Source organism: Nestor notabilis, unplaced genomic scaffold, assembly GCF_000696875.1.
Source record: "Nestor notabilis isolate BGI_N333 unplaced genomic scaffold, ASM69687v1 scaffold14233, whole genome shotgun sequence".
Classification (NCBI taxonomy): domain Eukaryota; kingdom Metazoa; phylum Chordata; class Aves; order Psittaciformes; family Psittacidae; genus Nestor; species Nestor notabilis.
The window spans coordinates 1,733-16,763 of record NW_009920678.1 but is presented as its reverse complement, the minus strand read 5'-3'; the positions used below and the strand labels follow the sequence as shown (position 1 = coordinate 16,763).

The 15,031-nt window shown below is 38.5% G+C and overlaps 1 protein-coding gene across 1 annotated transcript in view; it reads right to left on the bottom strand.

Annotated features, from left to right (window-relative positions):
• LOC104402815 (chromosome unknown open reading frame, human C16orf62) overlaps nt 1–14,628 on the bottom strand; it is a 52,670-nt gene extending 38,042 nt beyond the window's left edge. The window contains exons 1-11 of the mRNA XM_010010795.1: nt 14,536–14,628; nt 13,391–13,558; nt 12,931–13,053; nt 12,543–12,567; nt 11,438–11,514; nt 10,227–10,355; nt 5,296–5,380; nt 4,258–4,317; nt 1,961–2,057; nt 1,514–1,561; nt 366–459 (exon numbers count right to left, since the gene is read on the bottom strand). Of these exons, the coding sequence (XP_010009097.1) occupies nt 366–459; nt 1,514–1,561; nt 1,961–2,057; nt 4,258–4,317; nt 5,296–5,380; nt 10,227–10,355; nt 11,438–11,514; nt 12,543–12,567; nt 12,931–13,053; nt 13,391–13,534 (882 nt within the window). The 5' untranslated portion in view covers nt 13,535–13,558; nt 14,536–14,628. The remainder of the gene's footprint in view (nt 1–365; nt 460–1,513; nt 1,562–1,960; nt 2,058–4,257; nt 4,318–5,295; nt 5,381–10,226; nt 10,356–11,437; nt 11,515–12,542; nt 12,568–12,930; nt 13,054–13,390; nt 13,559–14,535) is intronic.
• Between the last annotated feature and the right edge of the window lie 403 nt (nt 14,629–15,031).

Below are 15,031 nucleotides of genomic sequence, written 5' to 3'. Positions count from 1 at the left end.
CAGGAATGATGAGGCTACAACAAAAATGCATCATTGTATTTCAAGATTCAAACAGACTAAGCAGCTCATCTATCAGAGTAAACCAGAGGTTAGCCATTACTTGCAGATGCAGGAATTCACATGGACACCCCTGAATAGTGTATCAAGTATTGCTAATTAGCAGCCCTACCATTTTCCAATCATAGTTGAGTTCTTTGCAACTATTTCAAAGAAGTATTTCACAATTATTTTTCCAGTATTGATGACTTCTTGAATCACTTTAGGGTCTCTTCTCAAGTAGGTTTATCTTGGTTGAACTGTTAAGGTAACTGCAGGAGTTAACTGCAAATCTTCGAGACAGATCTGAAGTGTAAATGATAGCTTACCCTGCAAAGGTATGCTCTTGCATAGACTGCAACCAGTGGATCTCCAATTCCTCTAATCATAGATGTTAACCGTGGGAGACATTCCGAAATCCCCCTGTTAAGATTTTGCAGAAATGAAAATGAGATTTAACAGTCGATAACAGAATGACATCACTGAGAGATAACGTCAGTAGCTGCCTTGTAGATTGACAACTGAGTCTAAGTTATAGAAACGTCTACCAAAGCAGCAGCATATTAGCACAAAAATGTATTTCAGAAGTAAAATTTTACGTGTATAGTAACACATATCCTATATCCAAGTAGCAGTGTTTGCCATTAGGACTACTGCAGATAGCCAGGTTGGATGCTTGGCTCCTAAAGACAAGCACAACTGAAAAACTTCCTCTGTTTTGGAGGAACAGCAGAGCTATAGACGGGCTGTAATTCAATGAGAAGAAAGCAGCCACTTAATGCAGAACTGGCAGACCTCCTTCTATGTCTCATTTTCCCACAGGTCCTTTTTGACAGAGCTGTACCAGTGCCTGCAGATGAGGCCCATCAATTCCAGTAAAAGAACAGCTTTTTAGGGATAATAGAGTTGTCACTATAGTAGCAATTTGGCTTACAACAGTCATTTCAAAATGTAACTGAAAAAGGAGGATTACAGGTGAAGGAACATTCTCAGCTCAGCAACTGACACTGTTTGGCAACATAGGAAGCTTATACCAAGATTTTCAATAGATAGCAGTTAATAGATAATAGATAGCTCCTAAATTGTTTCTCCAACTCTGCCTTTAGCAATATGACGTATCAGTATTTTCCTTTCAGTTTTGTATCCTGTCTTTTTCCCCCACTCCTCATCTCAGCAATCTTGCTTCCCCCTCCACCATCTGAAGTCACTGGTTTTTAATTTGCAAACTCCTGATGTCACAATTATACCTATACTCCAAAACTGCAAAGCACTACTGCATTTCATATTGTATTACAGTTCACCTTGAATTTTTCCATAGCATTCTCACTTAGCATTCCAAAGCCCCTCAGGACTGCTTCTTCTCAGACCTGTTGAGACCCTATCTACCATTAATCACAGAACTTGCATGCTTAACTCCTGAGATTAGTTTATAAGCCTGCCCATTCTCTTCCTTCCCATACTTAACATTTACTCTTACATTTTTGACAGGAACTTATTGCACTTCAGTATTGCTGCTTCCACGTAACTAAAATGAAGCCAAGTTAAGGAACAAAACTAAGATGCATGCCATATAAAAACACAAAAACAAACTTACATACCAAATACATATTGAATCAACTATTTCAAGGCTTTCCATAATTAATCTCACCATACTGTTGATTTTTATGATTTATCTAGATTTTTATTCTTTCAGAAGTTTCACATATCATCTCTTCTTTGACAGCCATACTACCAATAGCTCAGCATTGAGTCTACTAGGAAACATGACTCAAATTTAAATTCAAAACATACAGCCTGAAACAAACAAAACAAACTCAGTATAAACATCAGATGTTGTGGATTTCATTGAAACAGACATGTTCATTTTAGGGAAAGTCTATGAAAAACCTACAAACATTCCAAGAGTCTAATTTGACAAGGATACAATCTGGGAATGAGTTCTCTGATGGAAGCAATCTTGAAAAACCAGTTTAAGCAAGTTTCTTTGGCTGTGTCATTCACGCTCTCTGGAGAAAAATTATCTGGGGGGAAAAAAACCAAAAGCCCAGAAATGGTTACATTCTTTCTGGAAACAAGTTACTTTTCAGTCTAGGTTTAAAGCTGTATTCTCTTTCCTTTCACCAAGAAATCAGGCACACCATAATAAACTAGCAACATGTTTGCTTCTCAGCTCTGCCCTGCAGCAGTAAGTGCTGAGTACACAGACGGCAAGAATAGGTTAGTAGAGGTTCCATCTTGCATTAACTTGTCAGAAGCTGAAGTTGAGCACTAGAAGCTAATCTCAGATTTGCTACTTAGGAATCTAACCTCTGCTCCCCTCAAAAGGAGAAAATGTAAGAAAAAATACAGGGAATTTGTGACAAATACAGCTATATAAATCTATACCAAATGCATACACATAAAAGAGATTTAAGCACTCAAATTCTTTACTTTAAAAGCCTAATATAATTTTAAAGAATGTTATTTAAAACTATATTGCAAGAATTAGGAAATATTAAACTGACAAAGCACTTATTTTTGTACCCTAAACCTGTAACACTGCAGCAGAGTTCTCTCCTCACAAGCTCTGGGAGTATTTGTGTCAGCTGCCAGCAGGAAAAAGCTGCCACCCTGGGGTGGAACAGATGGGTTGGGGGGCAGTGCTCTGGTCAGGGGGGCACGCAGTTGCACAGCAACTGCCTCCTCTTTCTCTAGATTGCCTGGAGCAGAAGGCAAAAATAGACTTCTTGGGATCAACCCAGGTCTGAGGCAAGATGGTTGGGAAGGATGGGTCCCTCTTCTGTCAATGATAAAGCCAGGCAAGCAGCTTCTGCTGTGAGTATCTGTTCACAAACTGTTTGGGAAACAGTTCGAAAATACCAGTGCTCTCCCAACCCTGCCCCCAGACAGAGGAGAAGCTCCAGCTCCACACAACAGTTTCTAACTTCCAAGACTAGCGAAGCCACACACTAGATGCTGACTGAGTACAGGAAGATGATCTTCCTCATCTAGGGCCACAAGAGTTCTTGTCCAACTTTGTTTCACATGATTCCCAAGGGATGAGCATGGAGGTTGGGCCTGAAATCGCCGGGGGTTCACACTGCTGTACACAGCCAGCACAGCACAGATTTTCCTTCTCCCTCCCACTTCTACAGCTGCTTGGGAAGTTCCCACCAGCAATGCCTCTGGCAGCTCTGTAGCTGCAGCATGTGCTCAGGTCTCCAGAATGGAGGTAGCTGTCCCCACTAATCGTGACATGCTATGGGAACTGTCTGCCTTCATTAATGTCTGTCAGAACAGTCTCTCAGATCTGCAACAAACAAATTTATCATAAATATTTTCTGCATGTTTATTTCAAATGTATGTATTTGTTGATTACAAGCTTCTGGCTCAGATCCTACGGATTTAACTACAACCTAATGCTACTGTTGAATTGCCAGCAACAAAGTAAGAATGTTTCAAGGACACGCACTTAATACACTCCAAATTGCAAGAAAATGCTTGTGTTTCCATGGAATATATCTTTGGATATAGGACCTTCCTAAAGAGGTTCTTCCATACACATTTGTACTGTAAATGTCAGATTAAACTTTTACATTGTGTTGGAACTTCAACTGAAAAAATAGAAAGGGCCCAAATTAGAAAGATTAGGCTATCCTAGAAAAGTGATCACCAACTCAATGACAGCCTGCAGCTTCTTCCAAAAACCTGCCCTAATTAAAGCAAAATTATCAAGTTTCCAGTGTAGCAACAAAATGATCTATTTACCAAAATCTGAGATTCTCAGCTTTGTTAAATTTGTACCATTAACTTTAAGGTACTAAAATGCAGCTCTTTTAGAAAAGAGCATATGCTAAGAAAAAAAGAAAATGGTCTTCCTTCATCTAATTTGGCCATTCATGTTTAATTCTCCCTCTACTTATATATCACTCACTCTTTCCAATTTTGAGTCTAGGGAAGACCCAGTTTACGTTTAGTAACCTCAAAGCCATAAGCACATTTTATTACACCTAAAGTATACTCTTCACAGTTACAATGTAAGCCTGCATGAACAAGGTTATGAATGGTACATGGTGGAAGCTATAAGTAGTGGATTTTACTCTGATAAAAACTAAAAATTACTAGGTTCAAAACAGACCTTTTCCCACGGGAGATACAGTAGATGGGTCCTGCTTAACCTTTCAGAGGTTAGTTCAGACATGATTTTTTCCAGGAGCACAGCAGAAGCAAACATCAAGTTACCTGGCAAGGAGACACGGTTGTCCATGCACATTGACAGGATCCTTTCATACACCAGTTTCCCTGGTTTTAAAATAAAAAAATATCATTCATAACAAACTAACAAACTGTAAAACACAAAATGTTGACACAAAGGTTCCCTCTCCAACATACACTAAAATCAGCTGGAAAAAAGCTTCCCAGAACACTAACATTGTGCTGCCCTCTAGTGACGCTGCAGCGTTAAGTCTGAATTTAGCAGTTTGCACGCTACAAGAAATAAAATGAAATGATCTGGCTCCCTTTAAGCGCAGAGGTAGCACAGGTCAGATTTCTCCCTGGCCAGGAAATGACAGCTGGTGTCCTGCCTTTGTCGAGCTTGGGTATTATGTTATCATCAGCAACTTGTGGTAAGTAGGAAAGAGCACAAAGAGGAAGCAAGGCCTGAAAAATCAACTGGATCTATGTCATAGCATATCCTGCTAAACATTAAAATATCCTTCAACTTGGAATGCCATCGTAAATCTTTTCCATAACATGGCAGAAAATCAAGACAATCATATGAAGTGGATGACAATTTCTCTTAAAGGATCATTTAAAAATGATTAAAATAGATTTAAAAAAACCCAGGTTTTTTTCAGATATTCTGATCACTTCATAGTCCCTATTGAGCTAAGGAAAACTTCCCAGCTTCTATTCTTCAAATATAAACAGAACGAAATACTAAGTCAATAGGCTGCCAAACCCAAAATATTTTCATAACAGCAACAGTGTGTTTTAAATTTCAAAATGCAGAGATCATTTTTCTTCCAGATATTCACTAATACATAAAGCGTAGAACTATAAAATGAGGTATTTTTATTCTAAAGAATTCACTCATAGTTTTTGAACCATTACATACCATGTTTATACCACTAGTGTCTAAATGTTTATGTTGGAAATATTCCATAAACCAGAGTCATTTCAGTAATTTTCAGATATCTTTGATGGTTTGTAACATTACAAGAAATAATTTCACTTTTTTAACAATCATGCAGTAAGTCTGGCACAAGAGATACTTACCAAAAGTATCAAGGATATCTGTAATTAAAACAAATTTACTTGGATAGAACTGGATTACTGTCGTGTCTGAAAGAAGCTTTGAACACTAGAAGAAGAAAAACAAAAACAGAACAGAAACATTTTTAGAGGGCAATGCAAGTTTGTGTTTTTACTCCAGATTGACCACAACAGATGCGTATCTACAGATAGAAAGAACCAACACAAACTATCCAGCAAAAAGAAGAACCACCCCTAACATCATGGTACTCGTATTTTTCAGGTTATTCTTCATTTTCAGCAGAGCAAGACACAGATCTGGTTTTTCGTTACGCAAGGTAATCTACAATGCAGAATTTCAGCTGACCATGCAGATCTGTGCTTTTGTTCAGACAAGACGAATCCTCTTCCAAAAGCAGCATAAAAAGGCACTTCTTTTCTAAAACAAGTTCTTGAGGGTTTTTTTTTTTTTCAGTTACTCAGCATCTCCCTAAGCACCGTATCAACCACAAAATTTCGTATGGACTAAATTAAGAAACAATTTTAATAGTTTAGCTAATGAACTTTTCAACATGTGTTTGTGTTCAAACACCCTGGAAACAGGCCAGCTGATCCACAGTCAGCTCCAGGGAGGTATCTGTAATCAGTGACCACCCACAGGCACCCAACATCATCATGGCATTCAGACTATAATGGTGGCTGGTACAAAGTCATATTTGAAAATATATTGGCCCTCCTAGTTCTAGTATTGCTGTATGTTAAGTCCAGGTAGGAACATGTCCATCTATGATATGAATTCAAAGTACACACTGAGGAATGAAGACATTTTAAAGATATTTAATGAAATGATACTTTGCTTTCCCAGATGGTGCACAAACTGCTGACTAAACTGGAGTCAAAGACTTTGGCAGAAGTTTCTTCACAAAAAATCAACTTCCACCTGAAGAAAACAGGCAAATGATTGACAGGAGAGAGAAATCCACCTCCTCCTCTACTTGAGCTAAATGCAGCCTTTGACCATGAGTCTTCTCTGATCTCTCTTTAAAACCAGATAGTGCAGTATTCTCTGTGATCTCTGTCCTTTCTCTCTCCTTCGTCAGAAAACAGTTCTTTGACCTCAGTGGAATAAAGATCCCAGTTTTCATTGCATTCCAAGAAATCCAGGAAGCAATCCTATACCCCACAAGACTGCTTAGTTTAAACAAGAACATAATGACATTTGAACATGCTTAAACGGGGGGCACACTTAGCCTTTTTGCTTTATTCATCAGGGGGAACTTAAAAGTGAGCGCACCAGAAAGACAGGCAAAAGCATTCACATCTTACAATGAAAGCAGAATATCCCCTACTGCATGTAAGTCAGTCATCTTCAAAGAAAGATAACTCAGTAGCTGTTTGGGACCTACATGTACCATGAACCCTTAATTACCACTTTTCTTGGAGCTCACATAATCAACTTACTTCAGCTTACTCTAAGAAGCTTATTCCTTCTTGACAAGTAAAGTATATGGTAAAAAGGCACTTGAGGAATCATAGAATCGTTTAGGTTGGAAAAAACCCTCTAAGATCATCTTGTCCAACTGTTAACCCAGCACTGCCAAGTCCACCACTAAACCATGTCCCTGAGTGCTGCAGCTACACCCCCAGGGATGGTGACCCCACCCGCTCCCTGGGCAGCCTGTTCTAATACTTGACAACCCTTCTGGTGAAGAAGTTTTTCCTAATATCCAATCTAAACCTCCCCTGGTGCAACTTGAGGGCAATTCCTCTTGTCCTGTCGCTTGTTACCTGCAAGAAGAGACCAACCCCCACCTCGCTACAACCTCCTTTCAGGTAGTTGCAGAGCGCAATCAGGTCTTCCCTGAGCCTCCTTTTCTCCAAACTAAACAACCCCAGTTCCCACAGCTGCTCCTCATAAGACTTGTTCTCTAGACTCTTCACCAGCTTCGGTGCCTTCCAGCACCTCAAGCTTGGTCTTGTAGTGAAGGGCCCAAAACTGAACACAGTGTTTGAGATGCAGCCTCATACAACCAGCCTCAGCCCAACAATCCAGCCTGTCCAGATGCCTCTGTAGAACCTTCCTACCCTCAAGCAGATCAACATTCCCACCCAACTTGGTGTCATCTGCAAAATTCCTGAGTGTGCACTTGATCCCCTCGTCCAGATCACTGAGAAAGGTATTGAACAGAACTGGCCCCAGTTCTGAGCCCCAGGGAACACCACTTGTGACTGGCCACCAACTGGATTAAACTCCATTAACACCACTCTTTGCGGTTGGCCATCCAGACAGCTTTTTGCCCAGCACAGTACACCTGTCCAAGCCAAGAATGCAGTAGGAAACAGTGTCAAAGGCTTTACCAAAATCTTAGTAGACAACATCCACAGCCCTTTCCCTCATCCACTAAGCGGGCCATCTTGTCCTAGAAGGAGATGAGGTTACGTCAAACAGGACCTGCCTTTCATAAACCCATGCTCACTGGGTCTGACCACCTGGTTGTCCTGCACATGCCATGTGATGGCACTCAAGATGATCTGCTCTGTAACCTTCCCCAGCACCAAGGTCAGGCTGCCAGGCCTGTAGTTCCCAGGATCCTCCTTCCAGCCCTTCTTGCAGCTGAGTGTCACATCTGCTAACCTCCAGTCAACTGGTGAGCTGGGACTGCTGATGAACATTTGACAGTGGCTCAGTGAGCACTTCCACCAGCTCCCTCTGTCCCCTTGAGAGGATCTCATCCAGCCCCATAGACTTGTGTATGTCTAAGCAGTGTAGCAGGTTTCTGACCATTTCCCCTTAGATACTAAGTGCTTCATTCTGCTCCCTGTCCCCTGGTACCCAGAGATCAACTGGTCTTACCATTAAAGACTGGGGCAAAGAAGGCTTTAAGTACTTCAGCCTTCTCCTCAACCATTGTCACTATGTTTCCCTGCATCCAATAAAAAATTGAGATTCTCCTAAGCCCTCCTTTTGTTGCTGATGTGCTTATGGAAACATTTTTACTGTCCTTTACAGCAATAGCCAGATTAAGCTCTAGTTGGGCTTTGCCCCTTCTAATTTTCTCCCTGCATAACCTCACAACATCCTTGTAGTCCTCCTGATTTGCCTGCCCTTTCTTGCAAAGGTTACAAATTCTCTTTTCCCCACCTTGAGTTCCAGCTAAAGCTCTCTATTCTCTCAGCAGCTATTCACACTCTGCCTTAATAACCAGAAATCATTCTGCACTTCAAGTTCTATAAAACTCCTGCATATAGAATGACAGCTTCATCCTCAATGTCCAAATGAAAGATCTGTGTAATTTCATTGTTAGTTCTTAAATCAAGATAATTCTGGCATTCAAATCAAAATTGCTTTTTCCAGCCCAGCATACATTTCAGAAAATAACAATCAAAGGCCAAACTTACCCCTCTTGTAACACACTAACCAGTAGGTAATGCTAATCATAGCTTGTGCATATAATCACAGCCTGATGTCAAGAAAACTGCTTAGTTCTTTCAGAGGATATAACGTTCTTAAACGTATGTTATTTACTAGGCAGAACCACAACAAGAAAAGTTCAGTCATGTTTCCACCCTATCCTGCCTTGTAAGTCTTGAATTATTGTCCTTTATGACTTTTTATTCATGTTAATTACCCAAATACCTATTTCATTCTTACCCAGTCTTTCAATTAATGATGAGCATCTGCAGCATGAAGTTCAAGTGCAAAGTGAACAATATACACAACACTTAAGAGAGAAACATGTGGCATTTTGATGCTACTTTCCTAAAAGGAAGCACTGAATCCCATCTTAGAAACTACATTATTTCAAAATCGTTTGTGAAATCATTTGCAAAAGAACATATGACTGCATATTACATTAATTAACATAGAATATATTAATTTACAGATTGTCACTGCATGTCAGACAGCCTATACATATACACTTACTAATGCACTCTAAATACAGTACATCCATGTCCCTTTTCATCCAAAGACTTTTCATATTCTATTCTCTTTCACTAAAATATTCACACTTCAAAATGTTATATATGGATTTTTTAGTATTTTACAGTATTAGTGTTTTTCATAGTATTACAATAGAACATTAGTCACCCTGGGTCACATAAAATTTTTTGATCTCATTTACTTTATGGTTCATTTCCTTTATTATCTTTACCACAATTTAAGCTGAAATTACTGTAAACAGTTTTCAAATGAGTATGCAGCATGACAAAAGAAAAAAAATCCTGACTTTATATAACACCACTTGATGCCTATGAGCATTACATCAGTTTTACAGCTTTCAAGGATGTCATTATCTCATCTGTCCTCTGATGCACTCTGCCTCTGGCTTTTTTTAAAGGCCAAGCTAAACAAAAAGAGCATTTAATGGTCCTATTTCCCCCTGCCCCCCTCAGAGCCCATCACCCCAAATAAGCCAGAGGAAGACTGTGGACAAGTTTAAAAAAGAAAAAAACAACCATGCACACGCTTTAACAATCTGGAGTTGTTTTCTGTAGCTTGCTAGGGTCCTAAATCAGATTATTCAGTTGCCTTAGTAACTCTGCATGGGGAGAATAATGACATTCAAAAAGCCATTCTGTTATTACTTGGGGTGGGGAGCAAGGGGCTAGAAGGGGAAAAGGAGAGGAAAGGAAATTACGTGCCGTAGAAAGAGTTGGTATCACCACGTTATTTACTCTAGTTATCCCTAACCAGGGAAATTTTACACATCTGTCATTTGGCCACTCTCTTTATGAGAATTCCATTCCCATACCCTAGTCAAAATCAATACGTGACAACGAACTTGAAAATCCATATTGTTGTCAGAAGTCATAAAACTCAAAGAAACTGGTTTCAGTGAAGAACAGAATAAAGCAATAGAAAAGTATTAGAAAACCTTCTTTCCCCAAGAAAGAAATGGCACAAGACATCACCACCAAGTGCACCAGTTTCATACAGAAAATGTAAAACTGACCTGGATGACTATTTTCAGAGCTTTTACTTTCTGATCAGATGACCAAGCATCCTTTAAAGACTGGTTCAGTTCTTCAATTCGGTTCATGTAATCCTGCTGCGTCAAATTCAACAGCTCTTTCTGTGAGCCCTGGCAATTAAAAATAAGCCTAATTAGCAAGAGAGGGAGACCATCTTCATTTCATGCTCAGTACCAGAGTACTCTTATAACCTGTCTTCCCAAAGACCTTACAGACCTTATAAAAAGATTACACAGCAAACATAAACTAGTTAAACCCAGAAGCAGAAATAATTGTTTAAGCTTTAGAACCAAACTGACACAGGAACAAAGTAACTAAAAATGCATTTAGAAAAATCAGAAGGTGTTTCTGGAACAGTCTTCAGTAGAAATAAGAGTGACATAAAAAACTAGCTTCAGGACTAGTTTTGATCAGTTTATTAAGCTGTACTACAGAATAGATTTCATAATACCTGAGAATCTAGAAACAACCCAACCATCAGCAGAACAATCACAGATGAAGAGACAAAACGCAAATGCAATTAGTTTCACAAAAGGTTACATACATCCTTATGATACAGGTTCTTCATTTTTCTACTAAAATAACCCAATCCTTTGTGATATGCAAGTATTAGAACTCTGCTGGCTCAGGCAACCTGAGGTTAGTCAAGAAGCAGCAGTTTCACAGTACCAGTACCCAAAACACCTCTAGAAGTACCCCACAGATTTAGGTTTTAGTAAAGTAAGTTATGGAACATCTCATCTTTGTACAGGAAAATACTGCAGGTTGAGAAATAACTTGAGTACTCGGTATTTCTATCAAGCACATAAATGTAACTTTAATCTCAGGTAAACACCATGCAGCTTCTGCAACAATAGCAAATGAAATTATTAGATGTTAAAACATTAGGCTTCACAAAGTTTGATAGCAGCTACAGACCGTACACAGAACCAAGGTAAAGCAACACTGGTACATCAAGATAATTTTCAAATCACAGTTTCTAGTGATACAAAAATATGACTCTGCCTGAATTCTGCAGCAATAAGGATTGAAGTTACTACAGAAGTCCCATGAAAATTATATATTTATCTAAATACTGCATAAACACATGCAGAATCAGGACCTTTTTAAAAGGTTTAATGAAAAATTTTTATTTCACAAATTTACTTCACTTTTTAAATGGTGATGTAATTGGATCAGAAAACTATCTCACCTCTTCCAGATCATCCAGTTCTTCTAACCTTGTCCTCACTTTTTCAGAAACTGCTGAGCCAGTAGTTGTAGCTTTTCCTGTAAAGAATTGTATGTTTGAGTTTCTTTACTTGGACGTCTAAAGGGAAACAAACCTGAAGAAGCTTGACAGACTCAGACAACTAGTCAGCTTCCATGCCAGAAGACAAGTGGTTTGATTCATTTGGTGACTATTCCTGAGGACACACATTTAAACATACCTACAGGTCATTCACTTTGAACAGAGAATGGCAAGTAAGCAACACTGGATATAAATGGATTTTCTTGCAACTTTTGCTGGTAAGGAAAGAACCACTGGGTAGAACCATAGGATAATTTAGACTAGAAAAGCCCTACAGAGGTCTGTGTCCAACTCTCCTCCTCAAAGCAGGTTTGATTTTGAAGTTTTAACAGGTTGCATAGGGTGACATCCAATCAGTTTAACAATATCTAAGGACAGAGATGTCATGCTCTTCCTGGTCATCCTGTTTCAGTGTTTGACCATTCTCATTCCAAAAAAGTATTTCATACTTTTGCAGAAGCTGAAGTGCTGCATGTTTAATCATATATAAAAATTCTGATTTATTATGCAATCAGCTATAACTACTAAGGCCAGCTTTGCTTTCCTAGAAAACATGATAAAATATTTAACATTTGGTTCTTTTTTGAACACTCAGCATACAGCTAAAACCATTCCACTTTCATTTAAAGAGAATAACTGAACACGTTCCCAAGGGACTTGTTTGCTTTCCCTTCCAGCAAGCAGAAGAGTTGATAAAGATGAACTTCAAAACTTTAAACGAAAGTTTTAAGCTATAGTGGAAGGCAATGAATTCCATTTCCTTCCACAACACATAATCACAAATTCATCAGCCTACAGGAATACAAGACAAGGTGGCTGGGTGTTTTATTTTCAATAACTATTTTAAGTAAAAACCCAGCAGAAATCTCATTCACAAAAAACATAGATCCAACCACATGTCAGAATGGGGGAGGACAGAAAAACACTTTTCAAGTACACTTGACCGCAAACCTGTCACTGTACCCTTCCCCAAGCAAAATTTGTTTCTGTGAGAGAAACTGCTTACCTTTTTCAGATCCCATGTACAGATTCTGTAAAGAAACAGAAAAAAGCAGACTTATTTTATAAAACATGTACTCACTAACACTCCAAGAATGCACAGGGTAATTACACTGCTAATGAAGCCTCTAATGATTTAGAAGAAGATATAAGACCAGAAGTGATTTGTGTTGTTACACAAAAAGACAAAGTGATGGTTTCTAAGTATGAACAGACCTTTGGACTTGGCTCCAGAACAATTATTTTAAGTGAGAATTGTGGTATAGCTTTCTACAACATTAAAATTGAAATTTAGAGGAACAGCATTTAGTCATTAAATAATTACAAAACAGCAACAACCAAAATCCATTAAAGGTTTAGTTCGAATAAATAAAACTGGAGAAGCTGCCACTTACAATAGAGAGTTTCTCTGTTGTCGTGTATCTAGCAAGGATTTCACCACGTTTGCTTGACCATGGTTCAAAGTCACTTCCTACTGCTGAGCTGTCATCTTTATCCCATTTCTTTCGTGTGCTATCCTATGAGGGGAGTATGAGTACAAATGTTAAATACAAATCTGGGAAAAAAAAAGAGAGGGCTGAAAAAGGTCAACTTCATGTTTCAGGTGACAACTGATCCTTCCAAAAGTTACAATATTAAAAAAAAAAAAATCCATATTTAAGTAAATATATCAACATCAGCCACAAAAAGAGGTAAAGAAAAAAGAATATGTTATTCTATTAATAAAGTACATTTCCTATTTGCATTAACCTCCTAATTGGCGATACAAATATATTTTATCCAAGGTTGGCTTTGTGGTTTTGTTTTTGGGGAGGGGTTATTTTGTTCAGTGGAGATCACTGCCTCCAGTGTTACCATGGTCGCAGTAGTAGTCACAGGATCTGCAGCTGCTGCAAACAATGACAAGGGATCGGTACCATCCAGTACACTGCTCAAGGGATCCAGCATAGAACTGGAAGAGGAGGAGGATGTAGAAGAAGTGCTTCCTTTCCGGTTCATTTTCTTGGTCTTGGATTCAGTAACCTAAAAGAGAAGTTCAGAACTATTAAATAAAAAGGCTTTCTCTTCCCCCTTTTTGTTTTTTTATTAAAATTTTTTATTAATTTTTTATTAAAAAATCATCAAAATATGCGCTACATTAACTGTGCTGTTGCAGTAAAGCAAGAACAACCCAAACCAACTATAGAATGAGCATCGGCATTTAAACTGTAGCATCTCCTTTCCTCTGAATCTGGAGGCACTCTTTGATAGCATTTCCATTACTTTTTTTTTCCCCTTCCAATTCTACGTCTAAAGAACTATAAGACCAACCACCCTAAATTTCTTTCTAGCACCCCTCCTCTATTTTATTGGGTTTGACCCTCTCCTCCAACTTCCTTCTTGCTATTTGATTTGCTCTGCTAGTCTCATCTTTACTTTATTGTACAATATTCAAGCCTGGAACATCAAATCCATTCTTAAGACCTCCGCCTTGTCCCCCTGCTGACCTTCCTGAGTAGAAGGTGCTGTCCATTTATCATTCATTACCACGTAACTATCATCTCTATGAAGCTGGATTTTTTTTGTACATCCATAGTTTTAAAAGCCTCTCATACATTAAAGAAATGATAAATGTTTTAAAGCATACAGCTGACTGGAAGTTAACCCAAAACCAAATCTTACATCAGGTAATTATGCAGGTTATTTGTAATGCAACAATTTGATTTTAACTTATCCATTATTCAGCATTTAATGCAACCAAGAAAACCCACAAGTTGGAATGCTGTATTTGTCAGAAGGAGCCTGTTTTGACCCATAAAAGCACCAGCAAATTTCTGTAAAGGACAAACAGAATAAACCTTGATGCCTCTAAAATAATAAGCCACTAACATAGAAAGCAACTTCGCTAGTACTACCACCAGCTTCAAAGCATTTTAATTTGAAAGAAACAGAAGTAAAGAGAGGAACACAAACAGTTTAAATTCACATTCAATTTTCCAAAAGCACAAGAAGAAACTCACTGTAATAGGCTTTAGTGGATGGTAATCGCCAAAATCCAAGGGTATGGACTCCAGTTTGCACACTTCAGATTCTGAAACATAGTTTCTTGATCTCGCATGCCTTAAAAAGAGTAAAGGGAAAGTATATACATATAAATAATCACATCCTTAACACATCCTACATCTATACAGATGCAGGCATATTCACAAAAAGAAAAGCATGTTGAAAATAAGTCAATGTAAAGACCAAAATTTCTCTTTCTACTAAGATACATAAAACTGAAACTGAAGAAATTTTACTTTCAGCCACTCAACTTTCCATAGTTCCTCTTTTCAGATATTTCCTACCTAGCAGTAAATAGTCACTGACAGCTCACACCTGGCATACCACTCCCAGGCCTACTCCAATTAGAATGTGAAGCATCACCAGACAATTATACATATCTAAAACACATGTGGGAATGAAGAACAACTGTTTATCCTGCAAATAAGTCTCTTAAGAGTACATTTACAATGT